This window comes from Cimex lectularius, unplaced genomic scaffold, assembly GCF_000648675.2.
Source record: "Cimex lectularius strain Harlan isolate CLEC.00 unplaced genomic scaffold, Clec_2.1 scaffold11, whole genome shotgun sequence".
Taxonomy (NCBI): domain Eukaryota; kingdom Metazoa; phylum Arthropoda; class Insecta; order Hemiptera; family Cimicidae; genus Cimex; species Cimex lectularius.
In genome coordinates this window covers 1544309-1566154 of record NW_019392673.1, presented here as the reverse complement: position 1 = coordinate 1566154, position 21846 = coordinate 1544309, and the positions used below count along the sequence as shown (strand labels likewise).

At 35.7% G+C, this 21846-nt stretch overlaps 2 protein-coding genes across 4 annotated transcripts in view; both read left to right on the top strand.

Annotated features, from left to right (window-relative positions):
- The window catches only part of LOC106668369 (tiggy-winkle hedgehog protein), a 56220-nt gene extending 45794 nt beyond the window's left edge, over nucleotides 1-10426 (top strand). Inside the window, exons 2-3 of the mRNA XM_014397052.2 lie at nucleotides 5528-5789; nucleotides 8843-10426. Of these exons, the coding sequence (XP_014252538.1) occupies nucleotides 5528-5789; nucleotides 8843-9540 (960 nt within the window). The 3' untranslated portion in view covers nucleotides 9541-10426. The remainder of the gene's footprint in view (nucleotides 1-5527; nucleotides 5790-8842) is intronic.
- Nucleotides 10427-13210: 2784 nt separating this feature from the next.
- LOC106668368 lies at nucleotides 13211-20056 on the top strand. Of its 3 annotated transcripts, none has more exons than XM_024225368.1 (9): nucleotides 13211-13233; nucleotides 17703-17911; nucleotides 17975-18191; nucleotides 18246-18383; nucleotides 18441-18576; nucleotides 18851-18983; nucleotides 19048-19201; nucleotides 19260-19385; nucleotides 19438-20056. In XM_024225368.1, the coding sequence occupies exons 2-9, from the start codon at nucleotides 17717-17719 to the stop codon at nucleotides 19647-19649; spliced, it is 1311 nt and encodes a 436-aa protein (XP_024081136.1). In that variant the 5' UTR covers nucleotides 13211-13233; nucleotides 17703-17716; the 3' UTR covers nucleotides 19650-20056. The 3 variants fall into 3 exon arrangements, with proteins under 3 accessions (XP_024081136.1, XP_014252536.1, XP_014252537.1); XM_014397050.2 differs by lacking the exon at nucleotides 13211-13233 and adding an exon at nucleotides 15235-15391 and having other exon boundaries at nucleotides 17707-17911; XM_014397051.2 differs by lacking the exon at nucleotides 13211-13233 and adding an exon at nucleotides 15239-15391.
- Nucleotides 20057-21846: the final 1790 nt, after the last annotated feature.

The window sequence follows — 21846 nt, the reverse complement described above, 5'->3', positions numbered from 1 at the left end:
TACAATTCAGATAAGGTCCAGAGGTGTTTGGTGCTTAAAACGAATCCGAATTGCTTTTATCAATAAAAATGTTTTTTGTCTAATTCTCAGGAACCGTTTTTTGGCTTTGGTAACTATTTATTCATTTATTCTTATTTAATACAATTCTGCATACTGCTTATTTATCTACGATAAAAAATTGACTGCTATATAATAACTTTAAAATACATGCAAAACGAAAGCGAAAGAATGTATTTAAATTTTTTTTAAATTACTGAAAAAAAATGTCTGGGTTCCTTGGGCCCTTCAGCCCACAGTCACTTTCTCTCTTTCTATCTCTCTCACTCTCTCTCCTCTCCGCTCTCTTTCATTCTCTCTTTCTCCCTCCTCTCTCCTCTCCTCTCTCTTTCACCCTCCTCTCTCCTCTAGCTCTCTCACTCACTCTCTCTGTCTCTAAGTCTCTCGTTTTCACTCTCTCTCTCTCTCTCTCTCTCTCTCTCTCTCTCTCTCTCTCTCTCTCTCCCTTTCTCTTTCTCTCTTCTCTCTCTGATCTATCCTTATGAAACACAACACTACACTACCCATCTCTATTTTTGACCTGCAAGCCCATTGACAAGAACGGTCGTATCATCAGTATAAGGTTTATCCAAATTATGAATTCACGTCCGTAGCTTCTCTTTGTAAGAAATATTTTAAGTTGGGGAGAAAAAGAAAACTACAATACTAAAAGATTTTAAATATTATTGAAGCTTGTTTCAACCTCTTTTTTTTTTGTTGAAGCCAACTCAAAGTGTAGTTCATAATATCATTTATACGTTGATGAGGGTTGTCTCGCAAGACTTAAAGTTTTCATTCAGCCCCGTAACATTTTACAATTATAGGTGTATATTCATTTTGAACGAGTATTTTGAGGCACCCCTTTTTTACTCTATTAATCATATGCGATCCGCTGATTGATCCTGATGACTAAAGCGTACCCTAGAAGGCTGCTTGTAAAGATTACTAGAGGGCGTTTATGGCAAATGGATTTTTGAAATGTACCTTATCTAAAAAAAATTATATGAAAAAAACAATCAGCATCTTTAAAAAAAAAATATCAAAGCATAATAAACCAAAATTCTTTTTAGTACGAAATGATAAAAGATAATATTTTTAATATTGCGTTTAAAGGATAATCGGATTGTCGTTTAGCCCGTCCTTGCAGGCATGAATTATATTAATTTTTATTAGGATTAATTGATAAAGCCGCGATTTCTTGATGGAAGGACACAGCAGTTATAATTACATCCTTTTTTTATTTACTGGTGTCGTGGTTTTTAGTATATCCGATACTAAAAAAGTGCGGAGTGAAATCGAATCTCGTGAGGTTTCCCGACCGGGTGTCGGCTGCGGTCGGTCTTTCCTTCCTACCGGACACCCGACAGGACGCGGATCTGGATTGGCTTACTAGGAATAAGGGGAAAAAAATAGACCGTTTAAACCGGAATGACCGGCCGAGTTAACAGAATAGTAAATACAATTTTCTGTTACGTGCCGTTTGGTTGTTAGGGCCGAGAAAGATACGTGTTGTCCGGTAATGACAGGTTCCCCCGGGATAGAGGGTAACCATGAGCCGATCTGGGACTCCGGGGGACCCGACGAGAGGGGAGGGCCGGGAAAACGTGAACAGAGAGGGAGAATCTGACCGGGTATTCTAATCGCTTCCTGAACGAGGATGAGAACTCACGACGGACCTCTTACAACTCCGAGTGTTCGTGCATCATCGGCCTTTTTCTCTTCCCCTTGTTTATGAATACCGATGGGAGAAAGCAGCCTTCCCGGTCCTGCGATCCGAGAAAGCAGCCTTATTACCGAATAATTTTTTATATGTTTCCAACGAATTCGCTCGTGTCGAAAGAATCATAAAGTCATGCAATTAATCCTCAAAAACGATTATAATCGGACAATAGGATTTGCAGTAATTGATAAGGATTAGAGCACAGTAAGCTAAATTAGATGCTAAAATCAAACACTGCACGTTATGTAATAACTTTAAAAGCTAGACGTCATATATAAAATTGCAGAACTAATCTAGTTAAAAGTAATACAAAAATGCTTTTTAATTTCCACAATGAGAAAAGTAACATTCAGGGGTGATTTTGTGAAGGAATCATTTCAATCATTTTCAAACTTTTTAATACTTCTACAAAGACATTACAAACGATTTCGGTGCAAAACCATTTTTTACCTTTATAAATAGTGTATTTGTCTACGTAATGATCTGTAAACTACTTAAGGGTATTCCCATACCGTTCATGCTAGAACACTCATACTAACAACCTGAGAGAGAGAGAGAGAGAGAGAGAGAGAGAGAGAGAGAGAGAGAGGGAGAGAGAGAGAGAGAGAGTGAGAGAGAGAGAAAGGTTGAGAGAGATTGGTATATAAAGAAAAGTAATAACAAAGAGGTAGAAAGAAAGAAACGTAGCTTATTCATAGCTACATAGCTGGAAAAATAGACAAATAAATAAGTATGTATAGATAGACGGATAGATAGATTGATAAATAAATAACGAGATAGTGAGGGATGGAGGGAGCGATACATACATAAAGGGAAAGGGGTGGGAGAGGGAGTGATACAGAGTGAGAGTGAGAGTGAGTGAGTGAGTGAGTGAGAGAGAGAGAGAGAGAGAGAGAGAGAGAGAGAGTGAGAGAGAGAGTGAGAGAAATATAGACATAGAGAGAGAAAAAGAGAGATTGAAAGAAAATTGAGAGTGTACATATAGTTTCTACAGATGTACGCATCTTTTTCTAAACGAGTATATTGATGATTGATTTTTCTAGGTGCAAAAAATTGTAGGACCAACAATGGTTTAAAAGTAGATTAGGAGATAAGTGAATGTAAAGAAAAACTAAGCCTAACATCTTGTGAAATCGAACGTTTATAAAATTTTTCCCCCTTTCCGATCCAGCAACAAAATTGACGTCGGACAGACAATTAAGGATCTATTGTCATCCATGGAAAAAAGTGGCAGAATAATCCTAGATTCCGTTTCTATTCCGTACTATTGTATCGTCCGCTTTCTTCTGAATGACGGGGGGGGGGAGGAACTATCTCAGATCCTCGGTCCCAGATATATTGTCCGCCTGGGACGTGGTGAACCTTGGGTCCGTTGTTAATGGCATCGTCGGCTTTCCTTGTGTCGCCCCAACCCCACCGGGGGTCCTCTCCCATCTCCCGAGGTGGTTGTAAATCTCAGAGGGGTGCCGGCTGTCAAAACACTGACAAACACACGCCACAACGCACCCGTCTTTACACGCAACGACACAAACGGCACCGGTTGAAGATGGCCGACCGATACCGAAAGAAAATTAGGGGCCTTGGCCTAAATTATAACGGCCGACTGTTTTTCTCTTCTACCTTCCTTTCAAATAGGAGAAAATAACCAGATGCAAGCAAGGATCGTGAAGGAGATCCATGTAAAATGTACACTAGGTCTAAATCTACTGCGTATAAAGTTTTCAATCATGTAATAATTGTTTAGTCGTTCATCCCCCTTTACCACATGAAGAAATATCACAATATTTAACAATCAACAATTATTTTTCTGGGGTCATCTTGATACACTAGGTTATGTCTCCATTCCATTCGCATTCAAAGATATATGTATGATAGTTTCTTCCTCGTCATTACATAACCTACAAATGGGGTCATCATGGTAGGTAGATCCATAGAGGGTAGGTGTTTTCTCACATGCCAATGTTCGGTATATAGTCCTATAGCTGATTTTTAGCCTGTTTAACTGAGGCAATATGTTTGCCAGTTTTGCTGAGAGTTTGTTTGTGTCAATACGTTGCGATTTGAAGTATTTTTTAAAATTATAAATCATCCATCGAAATAAAGTTATTTAGAGCAGAGTGTAAAAATAGGACAGTGAAGAATTTCTGGCCAATGATTCTCTTAAATCTGCTAATCTCAATCCATTGGAGGATTATTGAAACAAACCACCATAAATCAATCAAATTTTTCATTTTGGACGAAACGCCCAGGTATACTGCAAAAAAGAAGGTGAAAGTTTAACTGATCATATACCCTTCAACGGCTCGCAGCACTGGGCGTCTCCAGAGGGTGTCATAAAATAAAATCTAAAAGGGTGTCCCAAGATTATCGTCCTATAATCACCCTAGGCCTCATAATTCCTTGTCGACTTAGAGTGAATTTCGGCCCTCGGCCTGTCGCCCGTCGGTCAGCCCCCGAGGATCATCCGCCTACGCCGAGTGGTTAACACGTGTTTTAGGACGTCGGGCGGTTCGATTTGATCGTGTTGTTGGCACCCAATACTCGGGCCGTTTTGACTCCCACGTTTCTTAACACCCCTACCACCTCTTGGTCGGTTGATGGTTTGAATTTAATAAACGGCCGTTAAAGAGGAAATCGAGCTGCTCTATACATAAAGCAAGAAACAAAAAAATACACAACAATAAACCCTTTAAGGTTTTTTTTATTTATCGGTAATGCCAAATTGCAATTTTAAAACCTTAGGAATTGTTTGTATTTTATTTAATTTTTGGGTGTTATTCAGAGGAGGTACGAAGAGTACGTAATGACCAAGGTCAGTTAATGACGTGGTGTGACGAATTGGATAATCAAACCTTTCACTTTTACTTGCTGTGATCGGCCGAAATTTTAATTGTACCAAACAAAGGCCGAGTTAGCATTTTTAGCCCCAAATTACTATACTTCACCTAATGAAATTTTCTAGACGATAAATTAGTTAGGTGTTAGGTTGTCAGGTTGATTAAAAATATATATAAAAGAGTGAGAGAAAAAAAGAAGACATGATTTTCTTGTTCCACTTAAAGGTTTAATTATAGCTGGGAGAGAATCCACTAATTGATCTACATTGAATTCTTGGCCAATGATAGAAATTTACATGTCACAACTGTAGTGAGATTTCCTCCTGTGGGGGTGATGAATCTGTAATTTAGTCGCTGAGTAGATCAAATTACAAATTCATTTAATTTTTTGTCTCTGCATGGACAAGTGATGTGTTGATGTGAATAAAATTCGGTTTCATTAATTCGGCATTGAAGAAATATGGCAAAGATTAGTTTTTTTTTTTTTTTAATTTGATTGTTACTGGTCATTTTAGTCTGCTAACTCGTCTTCATTACATTGAGTCTGTAGTTGGTCAAGGTTATAAGTAGGGTGAGGCAAGAAAACAAATCCAACACTGTCGATGGCCAAAGGCACCAACCCAGCGAGGATGGGCGAAATGATCTCTAACGACCAAGTTACATCATAACTATGTTTATTTAATTATTATTTTCTCTTTGTGGATAAGTGATATACGTACGTTAAACCAATCAAGTGCTATTCAAAAGAAATAATAAATCAATAGTTTTTACCTCCTGAATCAATAGTTGATATCAGCCTCAGACAACAATTCTTTGGACGTTAGAGAACAAAATACTTCAACTTTATTTAACCTCCAATAAAACAAAATATAAAATAAATGTGTTCCTTGTTTACTTAAATATATTTTTAATCGGTTTTCCTTTTTATTTTCAGAGGTGTATGGAGAAGCTGAACACCTTGGCCATTTCTGTCATGAACCAGTGGCCGGGAGTGAAGTTGCTTGTAACCGAAGGATGGGACGAGCAGGGTTTCCATTCCATCGACTCCCTGCACTACGAAGGGAGAGCAGTGGATATAAAGACATCGGACAAGGACAGAGCGAAGCTCGGCATGCTGGCTAGGCTGGCTGTCGAAGCCGGGTTCGATTGGGTCTACTACGAATCCAAGGCCCATATCCACTGTTCTGTCAAAGCAGGTGAGATTCAAAGATCGAAGTAGATTTTAAATTTATATTTGAACCGTGTTGGTGCGAGGCCGCTTTCCTCCATAATAAATCAGGAAGAACAGTGGGCGCCGGTGACAAATTCTGAAAGGGCGCAACAATGGATGGAACCATGTTTCTCTCTTTAAGATATTTTATTGTTTTCAGAATTTATTATCTATGTTTCATACTCCTACCATGCCCGGAAATTAATAAAGCAAAATCTGTCCGCCTTTGCAGTTCGAAACAGCCCGAAAGAATCGCCGAAAGCTGTAGGGGTTAGGTTATGCCAATAAAACAGACAACACGTCAATTGATGTGAGTTTTCCCTTTTCCCTTGCCTATTGCTCAGATTAGGTTATGATCTTAACGCAATAAGGATAAGCAGCATGATAAGTACAAAATAGTGGGATAAACCTCACGGCAACGAGGAGGAACATCAAATCATATCTAATAATCCTCGCAAGTAGAAGTAGCGAGATTATCCAAATAATAGTTATTTAACAAACTGTAAAGATTGTTGTACAAGGCAGTAATCAGTAGCAAATAATAAAAGTTCCATATGGTGTCCCCCAATGTAGACATCTCTCTCCACTCTTATATTTTCATCAACGATCTTCCCTCCATTCTAAAATACGTAAGTACTCTTCATTTCGATATGATATCTATCTATATTTGATATCTATCGATGAAGACTACTTGTATACCATTGGTCTTTAGAGAACCTCCCATTTTCAGTGAGTCTGATAAACTCACCCAGCGAGGATAGGCAGACCTAAATTATCCAAAACGACCAAATCACTACTTTGTTTTGATTTTTTCCTTTGGATTGGAATATGAAAAAGTAGTGTGCATCATGTCAAAAAATTGTTCTATATTATTTTTTATGTAGCACACAAAATGTTCGAAATAAAAAAGTTAATATATTGTTGTGTTCCATTAATTAGGCATGGAAGAGATATATGGACAAAAATGCTTAATTATTTTATATCAAACCGATCAACCACCAAATTTCAAATTCAAGTCCAACTTTCGTTCCTTTCTAAAAAATTCAAGTCCAACTTTCGTTCCTTTCTAAAATACCCAACATTTTTTCTCTTTGGTTATGATTTAAAATTTTCCATACTCATTACATCATATCACACATGTCTGCTTATTTCTCCCCTCTGACTTGGATGCTCTATAGTTTACATCTGGTCTTTAGAGAACCAACTGTTTTCTTGCAATTTTACTGCCCACATTGATTATAATAAATTCTCCAGCTTAAAAATGCTGCTAGACTTCTTAACTCATTGTTGTACTAATCTCAACACGAATGCCTTCAATATTCTTTACAGGTCGCTAGTAAAGTTCAATACTGTTCTTACTTACTTTCTGTACAGGTAGTCTTCGCTCTGAGTTACTGATTTCAAAATAATTAATTACTATTTGACAGCTTTTACTAATCTGAATCATTTTTTTTTTTTGTGCACGAAGTCACTTGGCCAGTCGTAAAAGATTCTTTCTTATTCTTGGGGCGTCGGTGGGAGCAACGGTTTAGGCGTTGACACGGCGGTCATCACGTAAGGTGAAGGTCCCGGGTACGAAGCCAGAGGCCCTGCATTCGAACCCGACAATCTTAAAATGGGCTTCTTTTTTTTATTTCAAAAACATCGGTACCCTAAGGGTTGAAATGATTTCTGCTATTGCGAACCCTCGTAAAATATATATACATTCTTACCAGTGTTGTTTGTAAAATTGTCCAAAATTCGATAGATGTGTATTTTTTGATGGACGGCCCTAAGAGATGGAAGTTCTTATTATCGTTCAAGCCCGATCCAGAATGAAGAATGACTCCCGGTATTCATTCAGATGGAAGAATTAGTATAGGGGAGTGTGAGCGAGAGAAGAGATCCTATCTCTTCAAGTGGGTGACAAATAGCTCGGAAGATAAACCTCCCATTAACAGATGCCTTGGAGTAACTCGTGTATTCTTTAGTGGCACAGACTCCCGACCGTCGGCTCTTCTTCTAGACTATTATTTTTATTTTAGAATGGACAATTCCTGTTTTCCCTTAACGAGGGGTGCGAGATCGCCCTTATAAAAATTTATTAAATAAACTGTCTTTTGTTTTCCGAACCTCTCCATTTCTTATCGTCTGGGGTAGCTGGCTAGCTGTTTTTGTCGGTGCTTAAACAAAAAATTACTAAGAGATATCTTATCAATGAAAAAGCGTAGGTGTATGCAGTACCTAGTCTGCAATTAACCCCTTGATTCATTGCCCTTTGTTCCGAGGCCCCTTCGTGTCGCAGCAGCGCCCACTCTCGGGGAGCAATTAGTCCATAGGATCCCCTTTTGGGCAGAATGGAAATCTGCGGTGTGACGGAGGAAATGTCAGTGTGTACCGTTAGAAGAAGAGTGGATGTCAGTCCGACAGGATTAATGCCTGCCTACCTGTAGACCACACGCACTTAAGAGAGAACCGAACGTTTTCAACTGAAAGGATCAAGAAGAAAAATAAACACGCACGCTCCCGTCTTGTGCCAAGCGAATTTTTTTAAAAACACTTATCTCTCCATGCCTGAACTAATCAGGCGCGGAATCACGCTAATCCCTTAGAAGAACTGTTTACATTTAAATAAGCAGCAACGCCTTTAGAAGTATAATTTGTAAAATTCTTTAGGAATTTCTTCTTTAGGAATCTAATCCCATAAAAAAATTAAAAACAAAACAATGAGAACCAATGAAATATGAGATAAATTCGATCGATTATTCGATCTAAACGAAACTAAAATCGTCCTGGTCTTGCTTGGAGTGGAGAAATTGCTATATGGCTTCTGTAGGTGAAACCTTTTAGATTTGATTGGTCAGCAACCAGATTTTTCATTATCTGTCAAGTTTTTTGTTCAACTAATTATATTAATGATATTAATTTATATATAAGTAAAAATAGTTATTTATTTTTTATTATTTCTGGTCTTTGGCAAAGTATGTTTTGATTTCATAGTAATGCTAAGAATAAATAATGGAAAAAATATAAATCCTAATAACGTTTTATTTTGTTTAGAATCTTCACAAGCCGGCAAAACTGGAGGATGCTTCAGCGGCAACAGCACTGTCATTCTTTCAGACGGTGGGAGGCGTCGGCTGAGTGAGCTGCAGGTTGGAGAGAGAGTCATGACTTATGACCCCGAGACGGGTCGTGCCGCCTATTCGGAGGTGATCATGTTCCTGGACAGAGACCCAGTCTCTGAAAGGAAGTTTGTGAGCCTTAGGCTGTCAACGGGAACCGAGCTGAGGGTGACACCACAGCATCTTGTTATGCGGCAGTCGAAGGAAGGGCCAGTAGAGGCGGTTTTCGCGGCGAGGCTCGAGCCCGGGGATTTACTTTATACAAGAACCCCGAGTGGAGAATTCACCACAAGTGTGCTTCTCGATTCGAGCTATGTAACAGACCAGGGGGTCATCGCACCTCTAACTGCTTCAGGGACTATTCTAGTTGATGGTGTGCTCGCCTCTTGTTACGCTGTCATCGAGAGCCAAAAAATTGCACATGCCGCTTTTATGCCTTTCAGGGTGTATTCGAGTGCGGCTAACACAGTGTCTTCTGTGTACGAGTTGGTCACAAGTCCTGTCGAAAAATCATGGAAGTCTCTCATCGTTCCAGACCACCAAGAGAGCAAGCAAATAGGGGTGCACTGGTACCCGAAATTCCTTTACACGTTATCAAAATACGTTCTACCCAAAGGACTCACGTATAATTGAAATTGTGAAATGAACTTTAAAACACAATGTACATAAGCGGTGTATAAAAACAATATTAATTTATTATCGTTCTCGTTATTACGTTCAAGGCGTTTTTTCAAAAAAATCGCTTATTTATTGCCCGCATCTTTTGTAAATAGGTTAGACTTTTAATCCTCTATAGATTATTTTTTTAAAATATAATATTTTGGCGTTGATGTACTGTTCTCACTGTTTTCTCGTTTAAAAAAATTAAGAAGAATATAAATCTTTCGAGAATGAACAGAAATATGAAGTATATAATTATATAAAAGTACCAAAAATCCAGTGAAGGTAGTCTACATTGTAGGACATTAATGAATTTATGAAAAATTGCAAATAGTATTGCTTGTTAGTGCAATATAGCTAACAGCAAAAGATGCTCTACCAGATGCAATTTTTAATTTATAAGTTCTTAGTTAAAGTTTGTCTCTTGTTTTTCAAAAAAACCCTTTACCTTTGATGACCATATGAACAAGGGATTGTGATCAAAACCTTTAAAAGTTTTACTAATCACCGATTTTTTTAATTTTTAATCACAAGAAATTTTTTAGTTGTTACTGGGTCTTCAGCCCAAAATCAAAATTAGTTTGTTACCCACTTGTCCATTTATTTTTTATTCAAATGTGTCTTATGTATATTAACTTATTTATGAATCAAATGTGTATTTTTTATTATTGTACATAAAAATGTAAATTAAGGGACGAAGAACAGCTTTGGCAAAAAGAGTCCATCTGATTTTTTATCCGTTTTGTACCTTTGTCTCCAATGTATAAAGTATTCTTATTATTAAATTTTATTTTTTACTTTTATTTTTTTTCCAGGAGACCTTGTAATGTATAGTTTGTATATAATAAAACAAATCCATATGTTAATAAAATGAAAACAATTCTGAATGTGATATAATATATTGGATGATTAATTTGAATTGGATCTTATTTGTATTTAACCTTTCTCATAATATTAATACCATCAATCCATAATTGAAAGAAAAGAAATATGCAACAAAAAACAAGTGATAAGATGCATAATAGCAAAAGCAGGGGTCAAAAGCAAATATTTTTGTTTATTTAAAAAAGTTATTTTGATTGTTTAAATGATGCAAGATGTGAAGAGGAGCAGTTACGTTATATAAAATATATAAAAAATTGGTTCCAGGGTGTCACCTTTGCCATCTAAAAATTACAGCATATATACAATGAAATCATTTTTGTTAACTTCACTAGTTTTCGTGGTCCGCTAGACCAGTTAATATCTTTCAATTAATTAAGATTTTTAGTTGAGATAAAAAAAGTCAGTGTCACGAGCGGGATTCGAACCCACAACTTTCGGCTGGGATACGCCCCTACTCTACCCTTGAGCTATCGTGACTTCGATCCACTTGGACAATAACTTTCCATCTCAACCCCTACTTTTTGCCATTTTTCAAATGTCATGTAAAATATTTGATTCTCGGTGACAAATGAAATGGCCACGGAGAGCTTTAGTGAAACATACTTCATTTTGCTTATTAAATCGATTAGGTTTCGTGGTCCGATTGACCAAATAAATTCTTTTCAATTAATTAATCTTTAAGTAAGGTATTGGTTGAGATAAAAAAGTCAGCGTCACGAGCGGGATTCGAACCCAGACCTTCGGCTAAATACGCCGCTGCTCTACCACCTCAGCTATCGCGACTTCGATCCGATTATATTGATAATCTTGGTCTGGCTATCCGAGCTGGGTTGGTCTTTTTAAGTATTTCACCATCTTCAGTGGTTTGCCAGTGTGCTATGATTACATAGTTAATTACTCTAATAAAATCAATATTTTTTACATGAACATTTGTTCTCTTAAAACTAAAAATTAATCACAAGTCTGCTTGGACATGCTTACAAGGGGACGACCAGGTTGGTGTGTCAAAGATTTGGAGCAAACTTTTTTTTTTGGTGATTCTACACTACAAAATATATCGGACATGTAAACTCAATTTTTTGTCAATATGCCCTGGTTTTGACAAAATACAGTTTTGAAAGTTGAAATTTTCCGTTTTTTAATATTTTTATGTCGAAGTTCTACTTGCTACCAAAGTTTATCAATAGTAAAAAAAAAAAATATTTCTAGTAAACTAAATCATAACTTTTTTTCGTGAAACTAATATGAAATTTCGTTTTAGCACCTCCAGAGACCCCAAAATATAAATTTTTCTTTGAATTTAAATTTATCGATTTTTTGTCCTCTAAATTTTTCCTATTTTTAAGAAGTCTTTATTGGAATATCTATCTGAAACGGCTCTAATTAAAAAACGTCTAAAAAGATTATTAAAAAACGTCAAACAAACCATTTAAAAGAAGAGGAACGTCGCTTTTTAACGACATGTACAAACGATTACTATAAGAAAATACGCAAAATAGGAACATTATTTGTCAGAAATTAATCTCTTTTTTTTAAATGGAATTAATAGTCCGATTTTAATGTTTGATACAGTTATAAAATGCCCTTGACAATTTCTTTAAAACGAATTATCAACCATGAAAATCGATCTCCTAGGTTTTGAAAAAAATGATGAAAGTCATGTATAGAAAGGTCGTCGAAATTATCAATCAAAAAATTAATTTACACTGATTTCCGCGAAATTCAGTATCAAAGGGTTTTATAACGCTAGAATTACGACAGTGAGGTCAAATCCATGTTACGATCATTTTCTGACCTACTTTGCTCGCAGAATGTTTGTTAAAATATGAAAAAAAAAAAGATTTTGTTGATTTAACTTTTTAAATCATATCAAATTAGAATATTCTGCGTCATAAAACATTTTTGTTTTTATGTTAACCAATAGTGAAATTAATGCATCAAAAATAATATTTTTTTATTCTATAAATAACGATTTATGATCATTTAATTAAATTTATTTTATACTTATAATTTTAATTTATACAATATAAATAAATACATTCATTCAACCAGAATTATATCTGGTCCCTTCTGTTTCAAAATTAATAAATTTGAATTTGTTGAGAATGTGGTGGAGAATTTTGCTGATCAACGTCCATATTCTTAGTCCAAATAATAAATTTAGAACTAAGAATATTTAAAGGATAAAAAGTAAAATGTCATAATTAAAATTAAACACATTAAATTAAGCAATGTCCAAAAATTTAAGGTAAAGAAATAACTAATCAAGTCAATATAGTAGAAGATTCTCAGAGATAGATTAATTAGGAAAAGATGTGTAAATGAAAATTTATACTATTCTATAATGACACGTCATTAAAAAAAAGTGGGGGAATTATGGAATAACTTATTATCACTTGCCAACAAAGACTCCTTAAGTTTGTTAACAAACAAAGGCCAGAAATTATTTTGACGTTGATTAGTGCAGTTCAGTAATAGTAGGTACATCCAACAGTGAAAAATATTTATGGCGAATTCTACAGAAAATTGGCAAAAATTGGATTTGACCTCATTTTCGTGATACTACCGTTATAAAACCCTTAGACCGACTTTCATGCCAGAGAAGAAATTTCATATTAAATAAAATTAAAATATTAATAAAAATTATAAGCATAAAGTAAATTTAATTAAATGACCATAAACGGTTATTATAAATTTAAAAACATTATATTTTTGGTGTAATAATTTCATTGTTGGTACATAAAAAGAAAAATGTTCTACGTCGGAGAATATTCTAATTTGGTAAGATTTGAAAAGATAAATAAACAAAGTACTGCTTTTTGTACATATTTTAACAAACATTCTGTAAGCAAAGTAGGTCAGAAAATGGTCAAAACTTGGATTTAACCTGATTGACATGATTCTAGCTTTATAAAACCCTTAAATTTCGCCAGGGCCGGTCTAACATGCCTAGTATACGCTCTACCATCATTTTTTTGGGGATAAAAGTTAATTGATTATCTAAACCTTACATGTTTCATACTATTTTCAGCATACTATACACCATGCTTATTGTCTAGTCCCATAGGTGTGAGGCTGCACTTTATTTTGCAATTTTGACTGTTAAATTTTCCTTGATCTTACTTAGCATCACATTAGGGCCACCTAGTTGTTTTTAAATTTTTTTTCACACAAAACAAAGTACATTCTTTTGAGACTGTGCACTTTTGTGTGAGCATTGCCTTACTGAAGTGGCTTTACCGTACACAAGCTAGTGCTTCATATTCACAAAGGATGTATGTTGATGTCTGAGGTTTCACTTGACCGAGTCGGCATGTTTCTGATTCTGCTTAGCCCATCTCCTTTAGGTAATAATAAAGAGAGCAATGCATGGTATAGAGTTGTATAATTTTCTTCCAATTTTGACTGATATAGAAAGTGAGAGAAGTTTTGTCGCCTTTCTTTTTGAGAAATGTATAAATCTCTTAGCATGCCTAATACCTGGTGCTTTTGTCCAATGCTTGATTTTTTTATTTCTAAGCCATTTTTCAAGTTCCAACTTAAGTACTCATTCATGCACCTAGTTGTGGTTCTGGAACCATGGATGAGAGGACTGCTTACTCCTTTTATGTTAGTTGGTGAATCATTCATTTCTTTCTATATCTTCAAATCCTAGGCCCCATTGTAAAATAATGTTTTTATGTTTTCCCAGAGCTATTAGGCAATTTAGGCACTCCAAGACAAATTTTGAGTTGAAATCCCACACATTTAATACCTTTATAAATGCCTCACTGTTTGAGGGTGTAAAGTGTAATGTAAATCTGTGTACCTTTTTCATTATTAACTTCTGTCCATGTGTCAGCTTAGAAAATTGTTGGAATTGGTCCAAAGGACCTTGCTAGGGTACACTAGGGTATCGTACCCTTTACCCCTATAACTTCTCACTTTCCATCTTTGCTCCATCTATGTACCATATTAGAGTTTACCTAAAAATTGGGGCTACCTTTTTCCAAAAAGTCTCAGTTATCTATGGAAGGGTCTGTCTGTTGAGTTTTCTCTCATTTTGTCAGATGCTGTTACATCCAACTCATTTATTTCAATTCTCTCCATAATGTTATAGTGGCTCCTCTTCGATCTGGCTTTATTTCCTTGTACCTCAGGAGTCTATTGGCCCTCTTAAAAGCCACCTTTTGTACATATGTAAGGGTGGAAGGTTGGGTGTATTTTCCGTTGTAGTAGTGGGGCAGGTATGTATTGGCCCAGTTACCTATTGTACAGTGTATTAAGTAGTTAAACTTTGTGACTTGGTCATATACTACTATCCTTGGGGACATACTTCGGTAATTGCTATTTTGATAGTCTGATGACCAAATTCAGCACTTAGTATGACTTCTTAGCTAATGGTAATGGTTGATCTATCCCCTTTCTTTGTACTACTGTTTCAATGGCTGTAAATGATATATTGTCAAACGTCCAATTTTGTTCAGTTAAAGTGTTGGTTTAAAACAAATCAGTTAAGTTATACATTGTGATGATTCTGATATCTTTGATGGAAACTATAAAATGTGACCAACGAACCATGTTGCATCTTGAATCAACCATAATGGCCAATGCAAAAGGATCTTTAACTTGCTGCAGCCAGTTTGTAATGTATCTTCACTATCAAATGAGTGAAACACATACGGTATATCATCACCATCATGGATCCTTTACAAGGGTTTAACCAGGCAGGCGGTGACGTCATACATGACAGCGTCATGTATTCAAATAAGGGCCGAAACCTCTAACACTCAAGGTGAGACGTTGAGGTCAGACTGTATTTTTGTTTATGTTATTATATGCTCACCGTCTACAAATGGGGAAGATTAATTAATGAAAATTGGTTCTGTGCCGTCCTGTTGGCCCATTTATCTTGCAAACGTTGCACCAACTTTACACACAACATTAGATACTTACAACGGTGATTCTCATATATATTTTACATATCTGGTTAATATGCTTCATACGCAAAGTGGTCAAGTAATATATAAATTATGCATTATTTCTTCTTCAAATGCTACATTTTACATTCCTCCAGATTTCTTAATTGGTTTATTTCAAATTTTGCAACTATTTATGGTGTGTATATAATTCTGCATACCACACGTTTAACTCCCTTATGGAAGTGTTCCACATATCCTCCTGCAGACCGACCAATCAGTCTGTGATGTCCAAAATCCGCAAAAGAATCTGTTTTAAATTTTAATTACTCAATCCTAGATTCTCATAGAATCATTCTTCTCACTGATCCGCCTTCCTTCCTTATCATTCTACAATCTAGCAAAGTTTCAATGCTGTTGACACCATTTTGCTCTTTTGAGGACAAAGAGTCTTGCTTGGGTGTCTTCCCTGAATGTGGCTCAAGTGCTGATAGGGTCCGACAGGCTTCCTTTATATGTGTGTAAAAGCTTATTTCCACCCCTTATTACCTTAGCCTGGAATCCGATTGCTGAACCGAGTGTGATGCAGCAACAAGTACTCGGATATTAGACCAAGCTGGCATCCCGCGAGAGATCATTCTTCGAACCCTATTTAATGGGGAAAATGGCATATTGTCGGTCACTTAAATTCTAGACATTGCCAGATGTTCCATAGCTGGGAATGGGATACAAAGATATAAATACTGTGATTTAGTAGGAAAATTATTCTAGTTTCAGTTAGTACAGTCAGTTACTTTTTTTCAATTGTAAACATATTTATAAACTTGGTAATATGTAAAACAAGAGGTTTGTCCAGCATTAACCAGTAACTGGCAGCATATCCCAATCTCCCTTTCCTTATTCATCTCAATACTGACAACATATAAAATTACCACATATGCGGATTATTAACCCGAATCCTACAGAAACAACCTCCAACACCCAAGAAAACTAAAAAATTAAACTAACCTCAAACACCTATCTGAGAATTTTTACTGACTTCTGCTTTGGAGTGAAATGTGGCAAGGATTACTAGAAAAATAAGCCAATCCAGCATGGTTTCAGAGTCATTTTACCATTTCCTCCACTCTTGAGAAAAAAGAGTATTGTTTAGGTGTGTTTCTGGATGTGGCCTAGGGTCTATCATATGCCTGGTACACTATTAATTCAATGTTTTGTATCCATAAGTTATCTTTACTCTGAATCCTATTTTACTGACCATTGCTTGCATCAACATATACTCAAATATCAAATCAATACAAGCTGGCATCTCACAAGGGTGCAGTCTTGGACCCATTATTTATACTGCTGATTAACAACACATCCCAATATCATTATTACCGCCTGTGCAGATTTTGTCTTCTTACTGAATCCTTCCTAAGCTACCTCAAACTTCCAAGAACACCTTGAGTTTACCGACTTGACTGGTAACTGGATTTGTTGACTAGAACAAGTTGAGAGCAAGACTGACATTTTTTAATGGATTTTTTTTTAAAATATTAGCCAGAGACATATACGTTCATTGCATTTTGGTGCAATTTGGTTGAAGCATACCGAAACAAAATGTTTGATTGTGACTGAATATTACTGGAACAATGTCAAACCGTAAATTATTGGTTCCTCACTTTTGACAATTTATCTATTTTTGAAATTAAACTTTAAAAATGTCAATGCATTGTTTTCTGACACTTTTGGCTTTGTTCTGGACTGCAGAGAATAAATCATTGGGTCCACAACGGGTATTACCTCGCTCTATGAGCACAGCGAAAGAGCGTATTAATAACTGGGGCATGAAACAATTCCTTAGGGAGTGGAATTTATCCCCTGGACATGGGCAATCGAAAGAGTTTGTTAAGGCGATCAAACCAGCAGAATCGAAATGGCTATTCTCTATCTCAAGGAAGGGAATTAGGAGGCTGATAGGTATTCTGACGGGCCTCTGCCCATTAAGAAGACACCTTTTCATAATGGGTATTCTACCAGATCCCTTTTGCCGTTTTTGCAAAATAAAAGAAGAAACGGCAAGGCACTCCCTCGCAGAGTGTGATAGGTATGCTAGATCTAGATTTGAAATCTTTGAAGGAGAGGACACATGAGCCGACCAAGTCCCGGACCTCTTAGGGATGGGATACGAGTCTACCCAGGCATTTAACCCCTCGGGTCTTGGTCGCCCACCCTGCATATGGGTCATAGTGTTAAGGTTGTGACCGTAATAAAAAAAAGACCATGTACACGCAAATTTGCAATATGCATTTTCATATGTACAGGCTTTATTAAAAAAAAAAATGTTTACACAATCTTTGAATATTTTAGACAGTGTTGTTGCAATGGATGAAAAAACAGAAGTGGAATCACTCCCTGAACTGCCAAGTGATGTATGCCAAGAAAAGGAATTCAACCTTCCAATTGAAATGATTTCGTATATTCTCGATTTTGTTGATGGTAAGACGCTCGCCAAATGTAGGCAAGTCTGCAAAGACTGGAGAACCCTCATTGATTCAACATTGCCTTCTGGATGGAATGTAAGCTTTGCTAGTACCCCCTAAAAATTTTCTCCGAAAAATAAAATGAAAAGTATTCTTCAGAGATGGTTTGAAGTCTGTATAAACGAGATACCCGAGGAACAGATTTATGACTTTATCGGACACCACATGCCAAAGTATTGGATGGATAGTGCAAAAAGACTGGATTACCTTTACATATTCCAAAGGTGGACGCAGTGGCAGCATTTTTTAAAGAGAACAAAATATGTCAAACATCTTGCCACTATGTCAGCCGACATTGTTAGCATCAAGACTTCAGGTATATTTCACTATTTTAAATATTGATAATTATATCATTATCATTTTATTCCAGGTGAGTGGTTATTCATTGGCATGAGAAATGGCCAATTGAATGCATATTCTTTTGCGAAGGAAAAAGTTTTTACTTTAATGGTATTAGGACCGATACAATCCATGTACCTCAGGTGTACAACAGAACCTGATTTCATCAGTATGTATTGCCTATCTTTTTTAAAGGTTTGTCTGTGCATATAGTTTATTTTTAAAGGTTTCAGTGCATTGGAAAATGTAGGCCATGATGAATTAGTATTAGATATGTCAGTTAGAATGGCAGTGCGGTTCAATCTTCATACGAATGTAGTCACACTCCTTAATAAACTTCGCCCTCAGTATGTGCAATACATGTAAGTGACTACATCTATTTTTGCCTTGGTTAGGACACAAATATTTCGTTTTCAATTTCAAAAGTTCCTTTTCTAACAAACCTCTAGCTCAGAAGTATTCCTAACGTTACATTTGCATGAGTTGATGTTACCCTTAAGATTTTTTTTTTTTTTTTTTTTTTTGTGGGTTCATTTTATTGGGATAGAGTAGCGAGCCTAATTCCCAACCTAAAACCTGAAGCAAGACAACAATTGTTAATGTGGATTAATTTATCCATAAATTGATTTTTTTAAGCGCTTTTGAGGATCATGAAGTAACTGCCGATTTCACGAATTTCACGTCAAAATTCACATCAACTTTTATGGATGGCACAGCTTCCAAGGAATATCCTGCAATATACCATTTACTCACTGTCTGGAATGGCTATGTAAAATTTGATCATATTTGTTTTTATTTAAAGCAGACATGCTTTAATTGCTCGCTGTTTATAGATAATGATGAAAGATGATGCTGATAAAGTATTAGTTGTTGATAAATATTTTAACGAAGTTAAACATCCATTCAGCAAAATGCATCTTCCTGGTGGCGAACTGCTAATGAGAATTTTCATTGGCATTGATGCGATCATCTCTTTCACATATGCCTGTAAGCTGTGATGATTTTGTTTCTTTTGGTTTTGTTTAAAATATTGTGCTTATTTCAGTAAACTCGCACCATCCCCTAGAAGTAAATGTACTCGGAGAAGAGAAGAACTACTCATGTGATATCTTTCCAAATGTATGCTGTGGATTTTATTACGCCAATCATTTATTTTTAGGAACAGATATAAGTATGTTTTAAGGTAAAGTCTAAGGGAAAAGTTGTGAAAGTTATATTTTCAGGTCTGATAGCAGTATTTTATATAAAGCAGCTCAAGGATTTGTTCCACCTTGACAAAATGGAACCACATCGGAAACAGACCATTTATCTTCCAGAAATAAGGGACCCAATTGTGTCCATTGATATCTCCGAGGCCAAAGAGAAGATGAGCATAATAGTAGCTTCTTTATACGATATTTTTGAAATATCATTTTCTCCCTGCCAAAATGTGTAAACCCGTTCTTAAAATTGGGTGGCAATTAAGTTGGATGTCTATCCAACTGTTCCTCATGAATTTTAATCAAATTAAGTATATTATTAAACTGTTTACAGTTCATTTTCTTTTTTACAACTTTACTTTATTTGTATTTATTTTTTTGTAATAATTGTTAATATTTTTTCTTATTATGTTAATCCCCAGCTTTGTTTCTATATAAGCAACTTTTAAAATTATATTATCATTTTTGTAATGTGATACATTCCCAAAGAATTTTTTTATTAATTCTAAAATTGAAATGTTGATGGCTCTTCAGTAATTGTTTTGTTGGTAAAACAAAAAATATTTTAGAGACTGTGTGTGACTCTATTTTGTAGCCAATATTGTATAATAAATATACTTTTTTCTATTGTTTTTAATTTTAATTGACTTTTTGATTCACCACTTTTTAATATATGTCACACTTCAATTTATTTTGCAGTGACAACTTTGTGATTTAGACTTCACAATTAGTCCTACAGTGCTTTAAAAAGTGATCCCCACTTTTAGGGAATGCAGCTCATTCATGAATGAGGGACTAAAACTGTTAGATTCTAAAAAATAGTGATGAAGAAATCTTCGTTCATAGTGGATTAATTTAATTGAATAGTGTCCACCATTGTTTTCCTTATGGTGTGGCAAAGAGTTTGTAAGAAATAAATTTCCTGTTTGGCCAAATTAAAAAATTTCTAATTGTTTATAGAAAAGAGGAAATAAATTTAATTTATGTAAATTACCATCAGTTTTATGTTTAATTAATAAAATTGTTTTAAAAATATTTAATTTCAGTTTAATTAATTAATCTGTTCAATGTGTATTCATGTCTGATCAAGACATCTGGAGCTATTTCGTAATAATCAGGATTCAGAGTTGGCCTGGCTTGTTTGAATTGGGAGTCAAGCGTAATACATAAATATCCACCTTATGTAGATTGTTCTTTCTTGAAAGGGGGGTATTCACAATAGCGGTATTATCAACCACTTCAAGATGATTTTTTTACATAATTAACATTTAAGTATATTATTAAACTGTTAAGCTCAGGCACCTATTAGGACAGAAGGTGGCAGTATAGGCAACTAACATCAGTACTAAATTTTAGTCATTTGGGGCGACATCAAAGACAACAACAAAATACAGTTATTTGGATATCAGGATAGAGGGGAAACAGGGGAGGAGGTTGATAATTCGCCCAAGGAAATTTCACAAAAATACATCAGATAGTGGGTTAAGATTTAATTGGAATGTATTTCAGGACAGAGCCAAACAAAATAGTTAATTTAAGGACCACAGCAGAACGACTAAACCTAATTCGCATTAGGACTAAAACAACAGTAGGACTGCTGACAGACACCTCACAACAGAAATAATCCTGTGCAAGTATTGCCAGGAAAAACCTCTGTTAGTTTGGAGACCAATGTAGGCTGAGATTCACTTCCTGGAAGAGGAAAAGTAAAGGCTTGAAGGACGAAAAGCCTTAGTCTTGACGAAGAGCTCTAGATAAGGAGATTGCACAATAAACCAGTGGTGCGCTAGGTTTTAAAGTGGACGACTCCTTTTAACCTTACCTTTAATTTCCACTAAATAGGTTAGAGTTGGGAGTGTAACTGTAAGCAGCCAGGAGCGTTTCTGATTAAATCTTGATTTTAGATGGAAGCATGCTATTTGTGTATCCCCATGTCTGTGCACAGTAGCATACCACCTCACAGGCTGATAAATTAACAAAGCTAAAAATGTGGATTGTATTGAAATATTCAGGATACCATTCTACAACAAAACATCGCCAACTATTGCATCTTCTCTTGAGAAAGAGTGTTTCGGGGACCTTTCTCCATGGTGAATTGCATTTTTTTAGTCTGGCGTGACGGTTTATTCTAGAAGCTGAAGATCACCCTAGCATTAATTTTCAGAAAAGATTTGAACCTTTTTCATAACCATCATGTCCTTTTGTCTTATCTGCCGAAATCACCTGGTTTGGGTCATTCAGCACCAATTCACACTCATTCACTCTTAAATACATTCTCACTAATTTACATATATTCACTCACTTTTTGTAAAAAAGTTGTTCTACTCACAAATTTCTTGTTTAAAGTTGTCTTGGATTTCAATCTTAAAGCCCATCATCATGTTGAAAGTAGTTGCAACCACTTCTCTCGGCATGAAATGTAAGAGTGAACCC